The sequence below is a fragment of the Melitaea cinxia genome, chromosome 1, assembly GCF_905220565.1.
Source record: "Melitaea cinxia chromosome 1, ilMelCinx1.1, whole genome shotgun sequence".
Taxonomy (NCBI): domain Eukaryota; kingdom Metazoa; phylum Arthropoda; class Insecta; order Lepidoptera; family Nymphalidae; genus Melitaea; species Melitaea cinxia.
The window spans coordinates 1,298,566-1,324,668 of record NC_059394.1 but is presented as its reverse complement, the minus strand read 5'-3'; the positions used below and the strand labels follow the sequence as shown (position 1 = coordinate 1,324,668).

Here is a 26,103-nt window from a genome sequence, read left to right as displayed (position 1 = left end):
GTTAACTTTTTTTACTTTGCACCCGTCGAAACGGAAAAAAATATATCGATATTTATTGACAATATTGTATTGACATTTTTAAACGATAACATATACGGGTATTTTTGAAGTTATACTTCTTTTGGCGCGTTAGGGAAAAATGATGAGAGTAAATTTTTACGATGCGCGCGCGCACACCGTCGTAAAAAACTGATACCCTGAAGTTGGCTAGTGAACGAAGAAGAAGTTAGCTAGCCAATGAAGTATAACTTCTTAAATGCATACATAAGTACACACATAACATTTCTTTTTTGGTGTAAAACTTACGCACGCTTCACTTGGGGAGTAAGGTTGTGAATACATAACGAGAGCGTTACGAAAAGTGTGATCAGGTGAGGCGAACGGAAGTTGAGAAAGAGATATAAGTTACTTGGAGCTAAAGAAGTTTTACTTCAGTCGGGTGGTATAAAGTAAACTCGTTTTTCAATTTAATGTAACTCATTTGTGACATCAATGTAGAATTGATTTCATACGATTTTTTCAATGTTTTTTATCGTACGTTTTTAATCAAAATAAACAATACACAATGATTTGAATAATTTCGTTAATTTTAATAAAGAAAGGATTGTAACTGCAACTAAAAGTAAAACCTATGTATGAAAAAGTTATTATTTTTATTAATTAAGAAAGTGGCGAGTTATATACATAATGATAATGATTTTAGCAATGAAAAATTAACAAAAACCTGAGTATACTGGCAGAAACAACAATATATAATTTACAAATTAATACATAGCTAATATCGATAATCGAGTGTTTTGAAATTTTCGATATATACTTGTATTAAATCAATAACAGCTGTCAAAAACTATTATGATTTATGGTAAAGAAATAGCTCAAAAAAAGAAAAAAAAAAAAAACAATAAAGGCGATACAGCTAGCTAGCGGGAGATTAGCCCTTTTTAATTGATTTATGATATCATTTTATGCTGTGTGGCTACGGTAGTAAAGAATATAGTCACCCCCTCTCTTCCCGTAGGTGTCGTAAGAGGCGACTAAGGGATAACACAGTTCCACTACCACCTTGGAACTTTAAAAGCCGACCGATGGCGGGATAACCATCCAACTGCTGGTTTTGAAATATACAGGCCGAAGACGGACAGCAGCGTCTTCAGTGCGACAAAGCCAGCCCTGCGGTCATCAACCCGCCTGCCCTGGCCTGCCCCCAGCGAGGCGACTATGGGCAAAACACATAAATTCACGCCATCTTTGGCGTAAACTTGTGGAGGCCTATGTCCAGCAGTGGACTGTGATAGGCTGAAATGATGATGATCATGATCATTTTAGATAAAAACATCCGCTTAATTAACATAATAAATGCAGATGGATTGTTTTTAGTTTTATCACAATACCTCAGTCATGAACAAGCTGCTTTACTACTACCACATCATAACGTGTCAAGATATAGAAAAAAATCCAATGTACCAGAAGCGTCATCAACTTCGAAGAAGCGGTCGAGTCCACCGCCGGAGGGGAGGGACGAAAAGGGGATAATAGATTGGAGCAAGTTTCGAGATGTGAAAATAATGAATTATGTGCTGGAGCAGAAGGGATTCGCATTATAGACGATGGCAGCTACAGAGTCAGATGGCGAGTTAAAAGAACAAGATTATCGTCGATTTAAAAAAATTGCAAAAAAATTACCAGGCATTGACTCTTATATACTTGGTGACTCCTTGTATATTTGGTGATCCTTATAATGCATTTAAAAGGAAACTTATTGCTCATTATTACAAATAATATCGTTTTTTATTTATTAATTAATATTTTCTTTTTAACCGACTTCCAAAAAAGGAGGAGTTTTTCAATTCGACTGTATTTTTTTTTTCATGTATGTTACATCAGAACTTGACCGTGTGGACCGATTTCGACAATTTTTTTTTTAATCGAAAGGTGGTGTGTGTCAATTGGTCCCATTTAAATTTATTTGAGATCTAACAACTACTTTTCGAGTTATATCTAATAATGCGTTTTTACTTGACGCTTTTTTCGTCGACCTACGTTGTATTATACCGCGTAAATTTCTACTGGATGTACCGATTTTGATAATTCTTTTTTTTTTGTTAGAAAGGATATATCCCTAGTTTAGTATAAGGAAACCAGGATCTGATGATGGGATCCCAGAGAAATCGAGGAAAACTCTTGAAAACCCGCAATAACTTTTTACTGGGTGTACCGATTTTGATAATTCTTTTTTTGTTGGAAAGGAGATATCTCTAGTTTAGTACCATGATAAGGAAACCAGGATCATCAAAATCGGTACATCCGTACAAAAAGTTATGCGGTATAATACAACGTAGGTCGACGAAAAAATAGTCAAGTAAAAACGCATTATCAAAGATTAATCAAAAAGTAGAAAGGTAGGTAGCAGCGCAATTATCTGTATAATTTGTAAATTCAACATTATGCATGCAAACATGATGCATTTTCGTTCCCTACTCAAAAAATATAGAGAAAAAAAAAATACTTCATACATAGACATATATACATAAAATATCTACATACATACAAAGCATACGTACTTACATGCAAACACATATACATATATACATACATACATACATACATACATACATACATACATACATACATACATACATACATACATAAATACATACATACATAAATACATACATACATAAATACATACATACATACATACATACATAACATGTCGTCACAATTTAACAAAGTTAATAGAAATAGAAGATAAAATAAGTAAAAGTGATGCAAATTGGAAAAAGCTAAACTGATTAATTAATCATAGTGAGATAGTAGTCTTTAACTAACTTTTTAAAGGAGATAAGTGATTGTGCTTTTTTGATGTTGAGTGGCAACGCATTCCATAACTGGACTGCCTGTACAGAAAAAGACAATTTGTAAAATTTGGTGTTGTGCACAGGAACCCTTAGTGTCAGGTTCTCTGCTGAACGAAGAGTTTTATTGTGAGTTCCAAGAAATTCAAATTTATCTTTGAGGTAGATAGGTGCATTTTTGTGGAATAACACACAGTACAATAGCGAGAGAACATGCAGATTCCGGCGAAGACGAATAGGTAACCATTTGAGCCTTGAACGAAATTCGGAGACGTGATCATATTTGCGCAAACCAAATATGAAACGTATGGCGATGTTTTGAAGTCGCTCAAGTTTATTCATTTGTTCTTCGGTTAAATTGAGATAGCTTGCGTCGGCATAGTCGAGAATGGATAGGATTAGAGATTGGGCTAGCATAATTTTGGTAGGAATTGGCAGAAAATAACGCAACCTCTGAAGAGATTTTAGTGATGCTATAGTTTTTCGGCTTAATTCTTTAATGTGATAGGTCCACGATAACGTGGAGTCTATGTATAAACCGAGGTTTTTTACATTCTTGCTATATGGTATGATGGTTCCGTTGAATTTTAGCTTCGGTAATTCCACCCAATCGATTCTAGAAATCAGATTCTGGCTGCCAACTACAATAGCCTGAGACTTAGCAGGATTTACTGTGAGGCCGTACATCTTGCTCCAGTCACAAATAATTTCCAAGTCCTTATTGATAACAGAGACAGCTGTAGGTAGCCCCTCAAGAGAAGACTGAAGATAAATTTGTACATCGTCTGCATACATGTGTGAGAGAGAAGTTATGTTGGAAGTTATTGAATTAATATACAATGAAAAAAGTAAAGGAGACAATACACCACCCTGGGGTACACCGGCCATTACATCACACCACGAAGAGAAAGTCTCTTCAATACGAATGCGTTGCCGGCGCCCTTTAAGATAACTTCGAAACCAATCAACCACTGCTGGAGATATGTTAAGAGAGCGCAGCAGACCTAACAGTAAGTCAAAGTCAACGGTATTAAACGCATTACTGAAGTCAAGTAAAGTGAGTACCGTTAGGCGCTTATTATCCATACCCCATCGTATGTCATCGGTTACCTTCACCAGAGCTGACATTGTACTATGACCGGAACGGAAACCGGATTGTAGAGGGTTAAGGATATTGAATTTATTTAGGAAGAGACTAAGCTGGTTATGCACTATTTTTTCTAAAACTTTAGAAAGGAACGGTAAAATGGAGATAGGACAAAAGTCAGTATACATGGAAGCATTAGGTTTTTTAGGCAGTGGGATAATTTGAACTTGCTTCCATGCGTCAGGAAATTCACAGTTAAAAATGGAATGGTTTAGGATATGGGTCAAAATAGGAGTGACAATATCGATTACAGGAACAATCATAGCACGGCTAATGTTATCAGCACCGACGGCATTAGAAGCAATAGACAAAATGCTCTTCTTAACATCACAATCAGTGATTTGATTAAAAATAAACGGAGGATAGTCTGGAATTTGGCAATGAGAAAGAGTGTTACTAGTTGATTTTTTAATAGCGCTATCCATAACGTTAGCAGCTGAAAAATGTTGATTGAGGCGTTCAATATCCACGTTACTTAAAGGAGTACTATGAGATGTTTTGCCAATTCCAATTGTTTTCAGAAACTTCCATGTTTTCGCTGGGTCGCCGTTTTCGACTGATTTATGAATGTGGCGTCTCTGTGCATCTCTACACAATGTATTGCAGCGATTTCTGATCCTGATGTATTTTTTACGGTTATCCTCAGTTGGTTGACATGTATAACGATTTTTGTAGAAGCTCTTTTTTGCAATTAGTGCTCTTATGTTATCGGTTAACCATGGTGCAGGAAGGTGTTTCATTTTAACTGGTCTTACAGGCGCATGTTTATCATACAATTTAATCAAAAGTGAATTAAAAATATCGATCTTATTATTAACTGAAGTAGCTTCAGCGACTACCGACCAATCAACCTGACGAGCATCATCACAGAGACGGTTACTATCCATTCCACCAAAACTACGCTGCAAAAGTATTTTCGACTTTGCCTTGACGGGACGAACTTTGTAGGAAAGAAAGATAAGATCGTGATAAGAGAAGGTATCAGCAGGACACTGACCAAACCTATAAACACGATCTAATGAAGAAACCATGATCAAATCCAAAAGTGATGGCATGGAATTTGGAAAATTATGGGTGGCTGCTAGTGGCAAGATATGCATGTTGCAAGATTCAACCGCAGATAACAAACGTTTACTACGAGTATCGTCTTTGAGTAAACAGGTGTTAAAGTCACCCATAATTATTGTATGGTCATAAGCTGTAGAAAATTTTTCTAAAGTCGATTCAAAGGTTTGAAAATAGTTTACGAGAAGTGATGGGTTATAGAAGACTCCAAGAAGGATTTTTGTATGGGACATAGTCACTTCAATTAGTAAATGTTCTGCAGAATCCACAGGAGGAGGCTGGCTGGACGAGCTGATTATAGAAAAAGGAATATAGGAACGGAGATAAATAGCTACGCCTCCACCCCCCTTACCGGTGCGATCATTGCGAATTAATTGAAAGCCTGGAAGGGAAAAAGAAGTGGAAGGTAAAAAAGGTTTAAGCCAGGTTTCAGATACCATAATTGCATGAATTTTAGTGGAATCAAACAACGCAAGCATATCGGGATAATGTGCCGGAATACTTTGTGCATTGATATGTACGACGTTAAAATGTTGTTTACAGTCCGAGAAATATGAGTCGAGAGTAACATTAAGTGGTTGATTTGATGAGCTGCAAAAACTATCATCACTACTAGAAGAATTGCTTGAAGATAGAGATAAGAATAATTCACTGTCTATACTATTATTGTGGGACGACATTTAACAAAATATATAAATAACAATAATAATAATAATTATTATTTTAAAAAAATAAAATAATAAATATATATATAATAATGATATGCGATAAAAGAAAATATATATATAAATATAATAAATAACCCAAAAATATAATATACACAATATATAAAATATACAATATGAATAATATATACTTTAGTAATAATAAAAGTAACACTACACTAATCATTACATATTCCCAATCTGCCAGCTGAACGAAGAAACTATTAACGAAGCAAATTTAAAACAATTGCACACACACAACAACTTACTGACTCGAATATAAAAAATAAATTATACTAACAAAAAATAAAAAATAAAAAAAAAAATATGGTAAACATTGAGAAAATAAAAAATAAAAATAAAAATATACATTCGAAAGAAATCGTACATCATAACAAGTTAAATTACTTAAAATTGACGAGATAAAAAAATAAAACAAAACTGTACACGTATGATATAACAGGTGGTTTAAAATACCGCATGACAAAGTATAATATGTTTTTACCATAAAATTCTCACTATTCCCCAAAACTACACCAATAAATTTCTTTTATGAGACGATTAATTAGGCAGAATGTCTCGCGACCATTGCCATACTGCTAACCACTGACAAAGACAACTGACAGACAACGACTTGTCAGCTGTCACTGACGGGCTAAGGAAAAGTCATCCATCTGTTATAATAATTAATAAGTAAACAAATAAAACATAAAACTAATCTATAAAACAATAAAGCAAGATTTAAACAAAAAAATAAATAAATAATAAAAGCCAATAAGCCAACGAATACTTCGACAGCAGTCTCAAGCAACTACTAATCTTGAAGCTATTAATCAAAACCAAACAATTTAAAATTACGAAAAGCGAATATAAGGATAACAATATTACGATGGACCCCGCACACCGTATAAGGAAAGAAAACAAACTTATAAACTAGAACTACTTGCGTTACTTTTTCAGGTTTCTCCTAGTTTTCATTTGAGACAACTTGCTATCCTTTGGTGTTGGAGGGGACACACCTGTTGATGGGGCTTCAACATCACTATTGCCGCTTGAAGTGGAGCTGGAGATGGAATTTAGATCAGCTTTGGAATACACTCGATGCTTTAATCCATCCGGTCCTATGATAATAACAGTGCCATCCTTCGTCCAACACTTGTTGACTCCAAAGCGTTGCCGAGCAGTTTGGAACAACATATGCCGGCTTTTTGTTAAAAATTCAGACAACGTAATTCCTGATCCTTTTAATGTCTTCTTCGAGTACCACACTTTGTCTCGAAGGGAAGCCTCTCTGAATTTAACCAATATAGCTCTAGGACGATCGGGATTAGGCTGTCCCAAGCGATGCGTGGTACGAAAACTATCATTTGTTAATTCTGGTATCTGCATCTGTTCAGACAATATTTTAACTACAGAATCAGACGTTTTCTCGTTCTTTGCTTCAGGAATACCATGCACAAGTAATATCTTCCGCCGTGTACGCATCTCCAACTCATCAGATTGCCTGGACAAGAGCTCCACTTGCCGCTGAAGATTCTCCAATGCAGTTAAAACAAACAGTTTGAAAGCATCAAACTGCAGGTTAATATTTGAAGTCGAACCTGTAGCGCGGACTGATGTTGATGTTTTCAGCTCATTTTGTAATTCTGACATTCTTGTGTTGAATTGTTCAGCTAATTCAGCAAGTGAGTGCTTAACTGAGTCCATATTACTTGATTCTTGTAATCCAGTACAGGTAGTTTTAAATACAATTATATTTATTACTGCTGCTGCAGTCACCAAATGTATTTAGGTGAAAAATTATATATGTGCAATCACTTTAGTAGTAGGCTGGCAGGAATAGGAATATTCACAGATGCATTCACGTATATATATTAATTAAATTTAATATTTTTATCAGAAACAACAAAAACTTGACTTGACATTTACACGTAGTTATCAGATCTCGATAAAATTTATATGTGACCACATGATAAACATCAGCTTTCGATTAAAGTAAAAATTATCAAAATCGATACACCCAGTAAAAAGTTATTGCGGATTTTCAAGAGTTTCCCTCGATTTCTCTGAGATCCCTTCATCAGATCCTGGTTTCCTTATTATGGTACCAAACTAGAGATATCCCCTTTCCAACAAAAAAAGAATTATCAAAATCGGTACACCCAGTAGAAAGTTATGTGGTATAATACAACGTAGGTCGACGAAAAAAGCGTCAAGTACCTATAACTCGAAAAGTTGTTGTTAGATCTGAAATAAATTTATGTGGGACCAAATGACACATCACCTTTCGATTAAAAAAAATGTCGAAATCGGTCCACCCAGTCAAAAGATCTGAATTAACATACATAAAAAAAAACAGCCGAATTGAGATCCTCCTCCTTTTTTGGAAGTCGGTTAAAAAATATTATATTTTTATAAAATTGTAAAAGTTGTAGGATGTAGGCTTAGAGTATACATTACAGTAGGATGTAGGCGTTTGCTTTGTGGTCGCAATACATTTTCAGCTTGTAAAAACCTAAACATGATATACCAGTAGTATCATCTTGTTACAAGTATACGCGCAATCTCAGAGCAAATTTAATTTTGAGTAGTTTTAATTTAACATAACATGACATAAAATAACATAACAATACACTTTATTGTACAACAAAACAGAAATAATACATATCAGATTGATTTTAACAGAGTATCATATTATACAAAGATCGGCCTTATCACTGAAAAGCAATCTCTTCCAATATGCGTGTTCCTGCGAAAACGAATTTGACGCCACTTTTCACACAGCCGTTTTTTTACGGAATTCAGAGATACGATCATATTTGCAAAGACCAAATACGAATCGTATACATAAATTCTGGATTCGCTCAAGTTTATTAATCTGCTCCTCAGTAATGTCAAGATAGCATGTATCTGCGTAATCCAGAATTGGTAATAGAAGACTGACTATGTGCGAGAGCAATTTTGGTGAGAATAGGAAGTAGATTACGCAGCCCGCGAAGAGATTCCGCCGAAGCAAAAACCTTACGACTGACTTCACAAATCTGCGGGCCCCATGAAAAATAACGCCTAGGTTCTTTCACATTTTCACTACATGGGATTTTAATACCATAAAAACATACAGGAGGTTTTTGAAATTGATTTATACGGCTAATTAATTTAGAACTTCCTATAATAATAGTCTTAGTCTTGGTTGGGTTTACTTACTACTAATCCGTAAGCTATACTCCATGTAGTGATGGCAAGTAGCTCACCATTTATATGAGATACACATTGTGGCAAGTCAGTTACAGTAGAGTGAGATTATATTTGGTGATCGTCTGCATAGAGAGGGTAGAGAGAAGTTTTAAATTAAATTCAATTAATAAATGTATAAAACTCAACACGTGTTTTTACTTTAAGTTTTTAACACTAAACTTTGCAACAGTTAAAAATTTACAAAAAATCAATATCAGGTAATTCCCTACTTACTTTTACTTTTTTCTTTTTCTGGTCTACCCAAAACCGAAAAACATGGCAAGGGTCTACGACGAAAAAAGTTTGGTAACCTCTGATTTACACAATACTAAAACACAAACTATTTTTAAATTTTTGTCTGTCTGTTTGTCTTTCTGTTTGTCCGCTAATCTTTGGATCAGCTGAACCGATTTGGGATGGGATTTTCATTAGAAGATAGGGTTTCCTTCGATTTCTCTGGAATTCCATCATCAGATCCTGGTTTCCTTATCATGGTACCTACCACACTACGGATACCTCCTTTCCAACAAAAAAAGAATTATCAAAATCCTCCTCCTTTTTTTGGAGTTGGTTAAAAAAAGATTCTAAGCGCTCGTCACTAAATTAATAACAAATATTGTTATGATATTACGACAACGTGAGTGATTAACTTTCATATATTTACATTTACCATTACATTCGAAAACTACGTACCAACATGTGAGTATAAAATAATAATTAATTAATCACCTACATAAGTACCTATCGATAGTTCAGGAAACATATTTAATATTCATACAGCAAATAACTTAATTGTTATCGTTACTACAATTAACGGTGAGTAAATAATTTAATACGTAAATAGCTTTTTGAAAAATACAACTAATTCTTATCGCTAGACGTTTCAAAGTTCGGTAAGTCAGTGCAACTTATAAATCCGTAGAAAATTCCAGATTATTCTCGACACTCGTGCTTCCTTTAACGTTAACAAAGAGGGGATTAAAACGTCGATTTAGACGAAGTAAATAAAAATATTCAGGATCATTTAAGACTATTAATAGCATAGATTTAATAAGAATATTAGGCATAAAGTGAATTATAAGCGCGTACACGTGATCTGTCGACATCTATTACTTGACCCACATTCCATTTTATTTCGCTCACGTGTTTCATGGATATAAACCATACGGTATAGGTAAACTGTCTGTCATCTGCATTTTAGTCTAATGTTATTCAAAAATCAATGAAAAAACATAAACAATAATTATATTTTGTTCCTTCTAAAAAATGCGACCATGGTCGTAAACAATATTGAAAAGAGTATACTGTACCAGATTAGTAGAAACTCAAATAAAAACATTTTTTGTAAGTAGGGGCTCGATCATTATATTTCCTATCTATCCCTTTCTGCGTATAACAAAAGTGACGTCACAGAAAGTAAGACAGTTTTCAATTCCAATTTTCCTATTTTACTTAATTTTCTTGCTGTTTTTTCACACTCTCTAAACTTGGTCAGCTTTGTTTCGATTGGCTAAATTATTAGGGTCCGTCCGACATTGGTCAAAAATAACACAAACAAAGCGTCACAGTCATGAGCGTGTAATTTAAAACAGACTGAATACTAAAGCGACGTCAAGTCTACATTTCAGTTTGAATTCGTAAAATTATATTTATCTCTTTCTTTCTCGTATTTTCTCCTAAGCTATTTATATGTTTTATCTCTTTTTTACACATCTACCGAAGACCCCAGAATGTTCTAGACGTTTTAATGTATATAATTTGCCGCGACGACAGCGCAACGTTTCATTCATTTGTGAAGTAGACAGTGTGAACTTGTGAGTTGTGTTGTGAGTGGATATTTTTAGACTTTCATCTAGTTATTAGTGGATTTCTAATTAAAACAGCAATTGTAAGTATATCCTTTATATAATATATTACGTTTTTTATTAGATATTTTAGTGAATAATTGAAGTAAATTGCTAGAAACGTGTAGGTTTACGCGGAACGTAAGTTAACGTCTCCTAAAATGGTGTCAGCGAAGACTAAAAGAAATTCTTCTTTGTTTCAGGTTAAATCATTAAAATGGGTAAGGATTATTACAAAATCTTAGGAATTTCCAAAGGCGCGACAGACGACGAAATCAAAAAGGCATATCGGAAATTAGCATTGAAATATCATCCAGATAAAAATAAAGCAGCCGGAGCCGAGGAGAGATTCAAGGAAGTTGCAGAAGCATACGAAGTGCTATCGGATAAGAAGAAACGAGAGATCTACGATGCTCACGGGGAGGAAGGACTCAAGGGTGGAATGGGTGGACATAACGGACCGGGAGGTGGCCAGTCATACTCTTACACTTTCCACGGAGACCCAAGAGCGACCTTTGCACAGTTTTTCGGTTCAGCTAGTCCATTCCAGACATTCTTTGATCTGAATGGATCCGGCGGAGGCACCACAATGTTCTTCGACAGAGACATGGACGTTGATATGGACCCATTCGCGAACATGGGCATGGGCCAATCGAGGCCCGGCGGCCCCGGCGGAGCATTTAGAAGTCAAAGCTTTAATTTCCACGGATCACCGAATAGGAAGGAAAAGACACAAGATCCCCCGATAGAACACGATCTATACGTGTCTCTAGAGGACATCGCCCGCGGCTGCGTCAAGAAAATGAAGATTTCCCGTCGTGTCATTCAACCAGATGGTACATCGAAGAAGGAAGACAAGGTGTTGACCATCCATGTGAAGCCTGGTTGGAAGGCGGGTACGAAGATCACGTTCCAGAAAGAGGGCGACCAAGGCAGGAATAAGATCCCCGCTGACATTGTCTTTATCATCAGAGACAAGCCTAATCCTATGTTCAAGCGAGAAGGCAGTGACATCAGATACACGGCCAAGATATCACTGAAACAGGTAAGAATCTTATATAGTTCAATTTTATTCATCATTTATTATTGTTTTTATAGTATCTATAGTTTGTTTTAAAGGGAATCCCATAAGTTGAAGTGTGTTGATTCATAAATTATCAAGTTTTATATAATCTGAAGTTGATGAGTCAGTCTGTTTTTATACAGCATAATTGTTCTAGACCATTTTACTCGTAAATTGTTATCATTATAAATTGTATTAAATGTAATTTTTCTTTTACAGGCTCTCTGCGGAACGATACTTGAAGTGCCAACGATGTCTGGAGAGAAACTGACTGTCAACCTTCAGGGTGAAGTGGTGAAGCCATACACAGTGAAACGGTTCCCAGGTTATGGACTACCATTCCCTAAAGAACCTACGAGGAAAGGTGACCTGCTTGTCGCTTTTGACATCAAATTCCCCGACCGTTTAAGCTCTGGAGTCAAGGAAATCCTCATGGACACACTACCAAATTAAGACTATTGAGGACTTCGAAATCTCATTACGACCTAGGAGTATGTTGCCCTTTAGATAATCGGGACTGCACTTGAATGCTCAAATGTTACAATGAGACATTCCATCTAGGTTATCAATATAGGGGCTTATTTGTTTAAAACAGGAAGAAGTTTGGGACTTCAGTGAACTATATTCAGGTAATGAGCATACTCACTAAATGCTCATTGATGTGTTAAATTACTCGACTATTGATATATACAAAATAAATGTCACGAGTTGTATTGTCCTTGAGATGAGATAAAATTTATTTATTGACATATTCTGTCTGATAATTATAGTTAACAGATATTAGCTAATCTTGTGTGTCTGGATTTTTTCATGCGTTTTAGTATGAAAAATTAGAATGGTTGTGAAAGTTTTTGATTGTATTATTATTATTTAATTTTTGTAAGGTGTAAATAATTGAATTGTAAATATTTTGATTAGAGAGCAGTGATTGTAAGTTTTAGGTTACGAAGCTTTCACTGAAATAACTGGTTATTAAATTTTAAATTTCAACTTTCAAATGTATCATGTAGCTTAGTAATAAATGTCAAAGTAATTTGTAATCATGTAATAGTTTAATTGAAAAAAAAACTTATTACTTATAATTACTGTTGAAAAATGGTAATAAAAGAATTGAATTACTGTAATGGTTTTTCGTTTTACTTACAAAACTCCTTTAATTTTTTGTAGTAATATGTTTTTGCAAATATTAGTGGGTGAACACAGTTCTGCTAGTAGACTATATAAACAGCTGTAGAGGAACTCGTGACGTCATCGCCAGTTGGCACCGGAGAGCCTTGGCGAGAACTGAGAGTGGCCACTGATCAGGCGCTATATTATAATAAAAATATCATAGCAAGGCTAATTTTGATCATCATTAGATAGCATCTTGCAATTTTGGCTAAAATATCGATTTTGATGATATTAACATAATTATAGTGCTATTGCTCATCTTAGTTACCAGGTCACTTAGAAAAAAATAATGGTGCATTTTTAAATAAAAAAAAAAGAAAAGACGTGCACTTCCATAACAGTCACGTGCTTGATTCGACCTACAAAGATCAAATTATAAAAAATAAATATAGGTACCTAATTACAAACTTTCTTATAGATATAATTTTTTATAAGAAATTTAGCTTTAATTATAGGATGTTCAGCAGATTTTTAAGGCTAATGCATATAGTGAATACGTATGTTGGCTTATGTACATGTATTTGAATAATCGTTTTTCGTGGCTTCACGCCGCATTCCGACATGCGCGGGCATATATAAGAGCACTCGCGTCACTAGTAAAAATATCCGCGGCGCCCGCCTCCACGATCTTCTGAATTAATTTTGATTTTTTAGTAACTGATTATTCTGTTATCTAATCGCAAATCAAATTCTAAAATATTTATTAATACACTGTACCTATGTTTAGCGGTCTTTTTATATAAATATAAATGAATCGCTGAAATGTATTTACGCGCGAACTTCCGAACTAATGCACCGAATTGGAATATTCTTTTTTTGTTTTCGTTATGTTCAAGACAAGGCTTGTACAAAAATAACGTAATAAAAAACAAGTGTGCTTTAGACCACACGGCTGAAGTAATACTTCTTTCGCAATATGCCTGCTTTGTGTCTTAGATATACGAAACGTATCTGACGATGAGAGAAAGAAAATGTGTGCTCGCACCTCTCGCTCCGTTCGCCTCGCTTGATCACACTTTTCGTAACGCTCTCGTCACGCATCCACCAGCTTACTCCCAAGTCAAGCGTTTAGAAAGTTTTACTTCAAAAGTTAAATACAGCTTTGTTTTGTTATACATTTAAGAAAAAATAATAATAAGATTCAAATTGGATTAATGTAGGTATGGCATTATTTCCTTGATTGTAATAAAATTGAAATTTGATACTAAATGTCATTCACCTCTGATCCTTACATTCTTTATGTAATGTACTTACGTAATGAATCGAATTTTGAAGCAAATTTTTTACCATTTGAAATTCTTACTATGTCTATATCTTACATCTATAGGTACATATAATAAAATGGTAGGAAAGTCAAAACTGTACATTGAATATTTTTTTAAAGAATACTTGGGGTGTAATCTACAATCGATACCGAAGCCAAAAATATAGTTTTTAGAATTTTTGTCTGTCTGTATGTATGTCCGGGATAAAGTCAAAAAGTACTCCATGGATTTACATCAAATTTGGCACGAATATTATTAAGAAGTCGGGTCAACATATAGGCTACATATTATCACGCTATCACCTACGGGGAACGAGCAGTGAACCTTTATTTCTTCAACGCATTCTTTAAGAGGAAAGAGTACTGGCTCTTTCTCCATACAAACGTAGTCGACTGTTTTCTCCCTGGATAATGACACTAGATCAAATATTTTTGTGATATAGAACTCTGCTGCCATGACCATGCCCCTATGTTTTGATTTTTATCATATTCTTATTATCATAGGAATTAGGAGACTTCAAAAACTCGAAATATTGCATAATTTTTTGTACATGTTCAGACACTCATTAAAAAAAATATATGCATATTTTCAAAAAAATGAGAACATAGGGGCATAGCCGAAGACTTCTTTTATTTTCTAAATAAAATAAAAAAAAAATTGCCATGTTCTGAGGAGAAAACAGTCGACTACGAAACACTGTTTTGGTCAAAAATTATCTACCTAAAACGGTCTGAGCTGCAGTTGTCCCTTTCTCGCTTTTTGGGGGATAGGTCTGGGGGAGGGAAGGGTCAAAGCAATACGTATATACGCCAGCGAAGCGATGCCTCATAGTCGATAATTATATCGATACACTAGTGATGCAATTTTTAGTCGATATTTTCTAAAATTCGTATTAACAAAATTAAATAATTTCTCTTTTCATAACTACAATAAAACCGTATTTGTATATGCGGTTTTTATTGTAACACTGTGCAAACCTGGGCTAACGAAGGGTTTCGCTAACAAATAACAATGATAATTATGGTAAATAACTGTGTTGTTTGTTTTTGGTATCAAATTAAAGGGCTCAATACAAGGATTTCAAAAAAGTATATTATGATTATTATTACCGTAATACTAATAAAAAATATAATAAGAAAGTTTAAAAAATTAGGACTCTGCTCTTTCCCATGCCTATGCCAAGCAAGCTGCGAGCCGCGCTTCTTCCTCGCCTCCTAGGCGAAAAACAACTTCGGGGTTTACTCTTTGCAATATATTTTTTTATCAATTTCGGAATACTCTGTAAAAAGTTATGCATGGTCAAACATAAATAAATATAGGTACGTAGCGACTTTAGAACCTCATCTGTTTTTTTTTCATCGGTAAAAAATTGCTTAGTTGTTTTCTTGACATTACTGAGGAGCAGATTATTAAATTTGGTCGAATCTATGTACCTATGCGATTCGTATTTGGACTTCGCAAATAGAATCATATTTCTGAATTGCGTAAAAAACTCAAGTGGCACCACTGGCGTAGCATTCCTTGGAACCCCGGGAACCTTGGGGCCCTGTATCAAAATTAGTGGGAGAGCAGGCAAATGATGGGTAAAGATTTCTCACAAAAAAATGCTTGCATTGAATTAAAATAAATATTTATTGATTATAAGTTATTACTTCCTCCTAGAATAAACAATAGTGAGTGTAGTCTGCTGTAGCTGTTCCTGTTCCATCGAAATCCTTGGGTAATTTTTTATCAGTTTTAGTTTTGAAAAACATCAAGTTAATACCTCCGGAAAACTGGATGCAAGGCTATTGAATTTTATCAGTAATAATTCCATGAGTTCTTTAATGGAATGAATGTTTTGAATTTTGGATATTAAGCTAATTTAAAGAGCTTGTAATTCCAAGCTGGAGAGTTATTAGCCTTGACCTGCTGCAATAGATGCAGGGGATCGTTCGCTTCAGCCTGTGAGGCCAATACTATTAGTGAATTCCTATGAATCTTCCGCATCTATATGGGGGATTCACAGGCGCATAACCTGAAGAAGAGATTCAACGCTACCTCCAGGTCTTACAGGTAGTAAATCGCTAGGGCAAAGTTCAAACACAACAGAATTGGCGAGAGACTATTGGGCTTTCCAAATGGAACCCGTGCCTTTTGTTTCTTACAAAAGTTGTCGAAGGTAACGTTTTTTAGTCTACACTTCCATCATTGCGCGAATCTGAATGCTCTCTGGCACATTATGCGAAAAAGTAAGCGAAAATTCTTTGCACTCTTTTTGCGTCGAATTCAACTCTTGACGATGAGGGAAAAGCACAATCGAGCATTCCACGGTGCGAGCACGCGATGCGTAATGTGCACTATGAGCAGTGTAGTTTGTCGTGTTCTGCATTCTTTCGATGTCAAGAAGTCTAGTGGTGCTAATTGTATCCACCAGTAGTTTGCAACCAATGTGCGAGCTTCGTGCGCATTCTTTCCGCGTACATTCAAAGTGTGGAATGACCTTGCTAAAATTTGGGGGTTTTCAAGCGTCTAGTGTCTACATCTTTTCTCTAAAGGCCATGGGCGACGGTAGCCGTTATAAATCAGATGGCTTCGTCTGCTTGTGTGCCCCATTCTTATATAAAAAAGATTAATTCATTGTTCATAATGATTAACTGAATCCCGAAATAAACGATACAGAATGTTATCAACAATTGGGCGCACGTTTGACTCGGATAAAAGGGGATTGCTTTTCAGACTTCAGTCATTTCTGAAGTGAAAACTCTATAGGTATGTATGCCATTTTTTTTTATTCTTTTTTCCAGGAAGCACAAGATTAAGTGACATTGTGGATAACATTTTACTAATTTTTGCTTACACACCTTACCTGTAATACCCTGTAAATAGGCCCCGGGCCCCCCCGTATCATTGATACGGCTGATACGGCAGTAGTTACGCCCTGAGTGGCACCCAAGTCCCTACTGCGGGAATACGTATATTCTCAATTTACTTTACTCTATTCTTTTTAACCCTGTTGTACCTGCTTATCTAAAACGACGATTTAAATTTCTTAGTGATTCCAATGAACGCAGTCTTCGTTCTAAGGAAAGCTTACTTCTTGAATTTCCCTCTCACTCCTCTTTCTTTTATACTAAATCTTTCACTGTTCAAGCTTCTCGACTTAGGAATTCTATAGACGTGTAAAATCGGTTTCTATTTTTAACCGACTTCCAAAAAAGGAGGAAGCTTTCAATTTAACTGTATTTTTTATGTATGTTACTTCATAACTTTTGACTGAGTGGACCGATTTCAACAATTTTTTTTTAATCGAAAGGTGGTGTGTTATTTGGTCTCACTTAAGTTTATTTGAGATCTAACAACAACTTTTCGAGTTATATAAATAATACGTTTTTATTTGACTATTTTCGTCGACCTACGTTGTATTATACCGCATAACTTTTTATTGGGTGTACCGATTTTGATGATTTTTAATGTAATCGAAAGCTGATGTTTATCGTGTAGTCATATTTAAATTTCACCGAGATCTGATAACAACTTTTTGAGTAATTTTTAATAACGCGTATTTACTTGACTATATTTTCGTCTACCTTTGTTGTATTACATGTCGATGTAATTGAAGTCGGCTTTTTTTCCTTTGCGTACAAGTCGAACTCGTTCCACCCAGTCAAAAGTTCTGAAGTAACATATATACAAAAAAAAAAGAAAAATACAGTCGAATTAAGAACCTCCTCCTTTTTTGGAAGTCGGTTAAAAATCAATCTGATACGTATTATTATTTTCTCCTTTGCTTTTGAGAAGACCTTTGCCGCTAGCAGGCTTAATAGGTACTTTTGCAAAAGGGGTCGTACCTATTAGCTTTCGAACCTCACCATAAAACTCTCCAACCTGGTTAGTGTCAGCGAGCCACTGAATGTGATAAGCCTTCTCCCGCCACCATTTATCCTTTGTTTCCCGAGATAGTCGCCTAAGCTCCAGGTCACTTTGTCTGATCTCCTTAGTGCTCGCACATCGGTTTGCTCCACGGTGTTGTCGGAGAAGACGTCGGTGTTTGCCGATCGCCGCCATCAGGACCCCGTCATTCTGATCAAACCAGTCCTCGGACTTTCGGACTTTTTGACCTAAAGTAGATGTAGCGGTATCTAGAATATGAGAAGACAGGGCATTCCAGTCATAGTCAACTCGGCGAACATCTTTGCTGAGAGATGGTAATCCAGCGGCCAAAGTGCGAGTATACTTTTCCCTCGTCACAGGATCCTTTAGCCCGTCCACGTTAAAACTCGCATAAGGCTTAGGTTTTCCAAATCGACGAGGATGCTGGAGTCGGAGACGCAGCTTAGTAACAACAAGCCTATGATCAGTCCAGCATTTCACCACCACGCATTGCGCGGGTGACTTGGACCTGGGAAACATCTCGCTGCCGCACGATAGCGTAATCAATTAGATGCCAGTGTTTAGACCTTGGGTGCATCCAGGTGTTCTTATATTTAGCGGGAAGCCTGAACATTGTACTCGTGATGGCAAGTTGGAATTGTGCGCAGAGACTCAGTAATAGCTGTCCGTTGCTGTTCATGCACCCGACCCCATGCCTACCCAAAACCTTGGGCCATGCATCGTAGTCCCGTCCGACTCTGGCATTAAAATCGCCCAACAGAAGAATCTGCTCTCTAGGCCTTACGCTTTTGATGCATTTTGCAAGTTCCTCATAAAACTTATCTTTAATATCATCAGACTAAGGTAGGTGCATAGACGCTGATGACATTCAGATATTTGTCGTTTCCAAGATGTAGACGCAGTGTGGTAACGCGATCCGAGATGTGAACAGGACACTCTTCGAGTTGCTTGACAAGCCTGTTTTTGATCGCAAATCCAACGCCTGACCGTCTCGGTTCTGAGACAGCGAGTCCTTTCCAAAAGAAAGTGTACCCGCCACCGTGTTCCACCAGTTCCCCTTCTTCCGCTAAATGTGTCTCGCTGAGGGCTGCCACATCTACATCGTAGCGAAGAAGTTCTCGGGCAACAATTGCGGTTTTCCGTTCTGGGCAGATATTTATATCGCGATCAAGGAGTGTACGCACGTTCCACGCGCCGAAAGTCATATTTGTTGTTTTTATATGCTGGTTGCGACGTCGACCGCGAATTTATCGATGCGGAGGCAGCCACGGCTGCTGCCGTCCTCAAGTGGTAGGGAGAGCAATTTTTAGGGCACCTTTTCTAGCCCCCTCCCAGGCTGAGGTGTAGGGTTAACTTCAAGGTGTCGGTTTTTTTGTGACGGTGTGCGCGAGCATGGTAAAAACTTACTCCTTAATTTTCACTAACACACCAAAAGAAGTATAACTTCAAAAGTTAAATTGCAATTTTAGTAATAAATAAAGAAGTATTTTTCAAGTCTCAGATGATCTTAAACATAGGACATACTTTTGGTACAAGTGACGTAAAGGAGTAAAATCGCGAGCATCCCTATCCCTACTTTAATTTAAACTAGAATAAGGTATTGACCCCGACATTGCGTATCACCGCGTACCATCACGTTTTCATGATTCCAAAATGGCTATAAATAATAAATGTATGAAATTTTTGAATAATTTATGAATCCTATTAGATTTCGTAAAATGGAAATACAGAAATAATCTATATAATATAATATACTAATTAGACAATATTTCCATCAAATTATTATTACAGAATATATTTTAGCAGATTATTTGAAAAATAATACGCACAAATCGTCCTTGTTCTTGGAACTGATTTATGGTATAATTTCCTGGGAAGTAAGCGTAGGCGATGACATTGAAGAGAATGTACTTACCACACTGTACTACTTTCACTTGTATTATCGGATAGGCAGCCTTTTACGGCGTTCTTTATTGTTTTAAACGTATGACGTCTGTGTGGTTGAAATGAGGAAGATCAATGATTTAAGATCAATTAAGTAATTTGGCGCAAAAATAAAAAAGACGTTTTTTTTACTGTTTATATTTTTTTAATGACGGTGGTTCAGTGCATTAGTGTATTTATAGTGTGGCAGGATGGGGATGGGGCATTTGCTCCACTCTGATTCCGAAGATAATAACAGTTTTTTTTTTATAATTTCAATTTAAATTAGACAAAACCTCCGCAAGATATTATTGAAATAACTTAGACAGTGAAGGTAAATAAAAAGCATTTTCAATTTTTTACTACGTAGTACGTACAATGATTTTTTACATTTATTTGCCACTATCCCACCTTAATAAAGTTCTGGATACGCCCATGTCTAGGTGATCACAGAAACTGGCTGTTGTTTTAACGGTTAATATGAAGGAGAATCCGCTTTATCATTTATTTAACCGTCTCCAAAAAGGAGGAGGTTCTCATTTCGAGTATGTTTTTTTTAAGTATGTCATTTATATAGGTATCGTTATCAATAATATCGTACTGGTAATCATTTATCACTTTTAAGAGTTACATATTATTTGTTTGTTAGTTCTTTCTTCACAACAATACAAAATTAAACCAAAGTAGGTACAAAAAGTTATTTTAAACGTACAAAGTAGCGTAAAGTTGCAACAGACGACTTTTATCGCAAAAACAGCTATATGTACATGCATAGTTACTTACACATATAAATATCCATTTATAAATTAATACATAACACACTTGGTAAACTTATATTTATGTAGAACGTATAGCATGATAATCAAAAATTCTTAGTTTAATTTATGAACATAAATTACTTTTTATTATTATTTTTTTGTAAAAAATATGTTACTCGCTTGTTTTTATATATTTTTATTATGGCATTTAGTAGTTAGTGATGGTTCTAGAAGGCTCATGTTATAAGAAGTCAATGGAAAGTGAATAATTGTAAAAAACTTCACACAGACAAACTTACGCTTAGAGGATATCTAAATATATATATGTGCTAAATGTGTATGTACATACGCACATGTATATATTTAGTTATGCATTATAGTAACAAATCTCTCGAATTTTACCCGTCACCATACTAGCCTATTCCTTGAATATTAACTGTGTCGTGTCGTGTTCGTGTACTTTTTTTGAAATAATTATATTTTATAAAAAAAAAACAGTAACGCATCGTAAAAATATAATAATCATTACATATAATGAATCTTTTCGTTTCCAAAATGTTCCGTTTACGTATCTTTATTTCTACATTTATATATATAGCGTAATGCAATATTTCGTTGTCGTTATCAAGATATATAAAACTAACAGTTAAAATAAATTACCTTAACATAGCGAATAATTACCATCATCGTGCTTTAAACGAAAGAAAAAATGTAAACACAGCTGCATATTCTACATACATCTAAATCTTCGTTAACACGTTCCCTGTCCTAGTACAAAGTTATAAAATGTACTCGTACGTCCACCTACAATTTTGCCCTAACTTGACAATAATCATTATAAGAGATTACATTTATACTAATACGGCCTGAAAAAAAATTTTTTTTTCAGGAAAATACTGTAAAAAAAAATATGACTCCCTAAGGAGCCATGAACGTGTGAACTAAAAATTGTGTGACTCTCTATGGAGTCATGGACGTGTTAACTAAAAATAGTAGTCAATCATATATTTTTTTATATGTTCTGTGGTATGAAATGTCAATATCAGCTGTGAAATGTCATCATTGTATGAATGTAAAATAAAATCTAGTGCCCACAAAATACAATTACTGCTACGCTTGTACCTGTAACAAAGTTTGAACAAAAAGTTCAAATAAAGGAGGATCTTTGTTTTCATAATGGCTGCTAAGAACATTCGTGATGCTGACATAATCCGTCTACTTGAAAACAGTGACCAATCGAGTTCCGAGGACGTAGATGCGCTGGTTTTTGAACGTGAGTCTGCACCAACTATTATTTATGAAACTGTAGACGATATTAGAGACTTTATCGAGGAGGAGCTACGCCAAGAAGAACAGCAGTCTAATGTGCCCATTCATGCAAATATATCCTTACAAGATCCTCGAGTAGAAAATCAATGGTTGTTTCAAGTAGATGACCTACCCCCAGAAAATTTTACAGGTTGGGATAATCTCTCTCGACAGTTTATTCACTTTGATATGAACACGGATGTATTCACTATATTCCGTCAAATTGTGAATGACAAAGTTTTAAAACTAATGGTGGAACAGACGAATATTTACGGCAGGCGTCTAAAAGAGAGAGCTTTAGGAGAATTTAGTCGCATAAAAAGATGGACTGACGTAACAGAACAAGAAATGTTAAAATTCTTAGGAATGGTGCTGTTCACTGGACTTGTCAAACTACCCACACTTGAGAGTTATTGGAAGAAAAACCCTCTATATTTCCATCCGCTCATGCACAATATAAATTTATCCTATAATCGCTACTGCATTTTACTAAAATGTTGGCATTTTGCTGATAATGAGGCTCCAAGAAATGATGATGACAGGCTTTATAAAATAAAGCCACTTGTAGACCTGATTATGGAAAACGGCCACGCAATATACACACCAGGACGTGTTATTGTTGTCGATGAATCAATGGTGCACTTTCGCGGACGCCTTTGCTTTCGGCAATACATACCATCTAAAGCTCACAAATATGGCGTTAAAATTTACAAACTATGTACAATTGATGGTTTTGTATGGGAGTATGAAATCTATTGCGGTATAAGCCAAAGAGTCTACGATTTGGATTTATCGGGAAGTATAGTCGCACGCCTTGCTGAAAACCTGCTAGATGAAGGTAGGTTGATAATAACTGATAATTTTTACACCAGTGTACCTCTAGCCAATTTTTTGAAGACCCGTCGTACTGATTTGTTAGGTACAGTGAACAAAATTCGAAGAGGCCTTCCGCAACAAGTTACTGGAAGTAAATTGAAGAAAGGTGAGATTGCAGCTATGCAGAAAGACAATATTACTGTGCTAAAATGGCACGATAAACGTGACGTTTTACTTCTTTCTACATGCCATGGAAAAGAAATGAAAATGAGTAGCGGGCGAAGACCAGTACTCAAACCTGAAATGGTTTTAGAGTATAATAGAGGGAAAAAAGGTATCGATGTGTCGGATCAGTTGAGTAGCTATAATAGTCCTACAAGAAAATCGATAACTTGGTACAAAAAAATTGCCGTAGACTTGCTGTCAATTGCGGTGGTAAACTCGTGCCTTATTTTCAATGAACTGCAAAGGAACTCGGGACAAAAGAAGCTTGCCATGTTATCGGCACATGAAATAATAATAAAAAATCTGCTACAGGTAAGAGACGAAAACCAAACATATGTTGGACGCCCGCAGTCGTTACCTGAAAACAAACACACCTTCGAGAAAATGACCAAGGAACCAGGTCGTAAAACGAATAAAAAACGATGCAAAGGCTGCTACAATAAGCTCATTTCAGAGGGACAATCTTCAAAACTTGCTGGTACAAAGGCTTCTAAAGTGATAACGTGGTGCCCCAAGTGTAAAATAGTACTCTGCCGTCCATATTATAATACATTACATTGATTTAAATAAATAAACAACATTGCCTCCAAAAAAAAAATAGTTTTATTTTACCCTCTTCATATATGGGAAACTGGCAAACATTTTACGGAGGCTCTTTTAAATTTTCGGTAGCTTTGTAATCTAACCATACGTCCATGAGAAATTTTTTCCTCTTATTCATACGTCCAGTCAAATAAAAAACATTGAATTTACTTATAGATTATGACTCCAACTAGAGTCATGGACATATGAGTTTGGTACAAATGTGACTCCTTTGGAGTCATTGGACAGTGAACGTGTTAAAGCAAAAAAAAAAAACTTTGACAATTACTTTTACAGCTATTAGTATTATGTAATACAATACAATGTAATTAATAGTTAATAAATAAGTTAAATTCTCATGTAAAAACAATTAAGCCGTAATGTTTTTTTAATTAATACAGCAGCAGGCATAATGATGCAGTATCAGCCGATTTGTCTAAGTTAAATTCTCATGTAAAAACAATTATTCCGTAATGTTTTTTACAGCAGCAGGCATATATCAGCCGATTTGGCGCCGAACGGCACCGAAGCTTCTTGAAATATACCGAACATACTCGAACAAGAACCGGTGTTCATTCGAGAAGGAACTCTGGTCGAGTTGAACCGGTATCAACTATGCCACAGATTAACTGTGTATATTATATAAATATTTTGTTAATTTCATCAGTTTATCTTTCTATATATATTTAATCATAATTCGACATTTTTTTATGGTTTATATTTTTTGTGATGATTAATTACTAACTTTATTATTTTATTATTATAATATAGAAACTTTTAAGGGTGGATGCATGGGTTGTGTACAAATATAATTTTAAGTTAAATGCATTTTTGGGCAAAGGCCTCTTTCTCCACGTAGTAGAAGAATTTCAGCTTATCCACCACGCTGCTCCACTATTATTATTATTTATTTATGTAAGTGCCACAACTTGACAATGATTTAAAGTTCAACAAATTAAAAAAAAAATCAAACAAAATATAATTAAGTTTAGCATGCAATTTTAATACTTAGATTTTAATTTATAAGTACGAGCATATAAATCTTATAAAGCAATTTTTTTTTATAAATAAAAACCATTTTGACACACTATAAAAAAATGCCTTAAATAGGGGAAATTCATTATTCACTTATCAGCGCTGCGATAAAAAATATATACACACGTGTTCCTTTTTGGGGTCACGTGTTTTATAAACGTGACTTGAAGCGATACGTGAGCGCTATTTAATGAACTATTACTTGACTATATTAAGAAGTCACTCCAGCGGTACGTTAATGAGTAACTGCAGTGCTTTAGAAATGTATCGAGCTATATACTAATAAGCGAAAACTTGTGTGGGAAATTACGAACTAAAAATTATTACATGACTAATTTAAAAAGTCACTTCAACGTTGATTTAATTTCTGTTTGTAGTGTTTTAATTTGTTAGGTTAATAATTGTGCGAGATTGTTCGAAACGCGTTTAGAATTATCATTATAGATAGTGCGAAACGTGAATAAAAATGTAAACAAAATTAAGTTTAGGTATGTGTTTATTTTGACGAGTATTAGTTTTATTATAAAGAATATATTTTTACATTAAAATGGGATCACATGACAAGCATCGGCTTTCGATTTAAAAAAGATAATCGAAACCTGTCTACTCAATAAAAAGTTCTTAGGTAACGTATATTTAAAAAAATACAGTCGAATTGAGAGGTTCTCTCTTTTTTTGGAAGTCGGCTAAAAACGAATACATACTAAAGACACATTTCATACGAAACGTGTGCAAAAATAAACTCTAAAGTGTAAGCTCTTAAGGTTGTAAATTGCGAATCATTTAAGTATATCAAGTGACCGAGCACTAGAAGGTTCAAATGGAAAAAAATTACTATTAACACGTAAATGTGAAAAATAGTCTTTGTTCCGGAAAAAATAGAAGTATTTATTATTTATATTAATTTTTGCGATTTTGTGCTGTAATCCAATGGAATCGTACATCTTTTTAAATAAAAGGTTTAAATAATACCAAGTTAATCCGTTTGTAATGTTTTATTTTTTTTAATGCTAATGTGAATTGTTTTACTTTGAGTATTTATTAAGTGAAGACTGCATAGGCCTATGTATTATGTTTTATTTAATTTTAAGTACTTTTGTTAGTAAACATTATTTTCGGGATAAAAAGGGGCTTCATGCTATTCCAGACAAGCAAAAAATATTTGTATAAATTTAAGTAAATATCTGTCCCGACCGGAAATCGAACCCGCGAGCGCCGGAGTTAAGGCGACTAGCA

The 26,103-nt window shown here is 35.1% G+C and overlaps 2 protein-coding genes across 2 annotated transcripts; both read left to right on the top strand.

Annotated features, from left to right (window-relative positions):
• Positions 1–6,768: 6,768 nt before the first annotated feature.
• LOC123654910 lies at positions 6,769–7,683 on the top strand. Its single transcript, XM_045590770.1, has 2 exons — positions 6,769–7,122; positions 7,217–7,683. Exons 1-2 carry the CDS (start codon positions 6,841–6,843, stop codon positions 7,334–7,336), a joined length of 402 nt encoding a protein of 133 aa, XP_045446726.1. The 5' UTR covers positions 6,769–6,840; the 3' UTR covers positions 7,337–7,683.
• Positions 7,684–10,753: 3,070 nt separating this feature from the next.
• LOC123654904 (dnaJ protein homolog 1) lies at positions 10,754–13,036 on the top strand. The gene is made up of 3 exons (XM_045590763.1): positions 10,754–10,893; positions 11,053–11,894; positions 12,132–13,036. The coding sequence occupies exons 2-3, from the start codon at positions 11,067–11,069 to the stop codon at positions 12,363–12,365; spliced, it is 1,062 nt and encodes a 353-aa protein (XP_045446719.1). The 5' UTR covers positions 10,754–10,893; positions 11,053–11,066; the 3' UTR covers positions 12,366–13,036.
• Positions 13,037–26,103: the final 13,067 nt, after the last annotated feature.

Bases quoted from the DNA above. Each gene is read 5' to 3' on its own strand.
- LOC123654904 (XM_045590763.1), top strand. From the start codon at position 11,067: ATGGGTAAGGATTATTACAAAATCTTAGGAATTTCCAAAGGCGCGACA. The intron at 11,895-12,131 runs GTAAGAATCTTA...TTTCTTTTACAG, and splicing joins CCAAGATATCACTGAAACAG to GCTCTCTGCGGAACGATACT.
- LOC123654910 (XM_045590770.1), top strand. From the start codon at position 6,841: ATGGAATTTAGATCAGCTTTGGAATACACTCGATGCTTTAATCCATCC. The intron at 7,123-7,216 runs GTACGAAAACTA...TCTTTGCTTCAG, and splicing joins GCTGTCCCAAGCGATGCGTG to GAATACCATGCACAAGTAAT.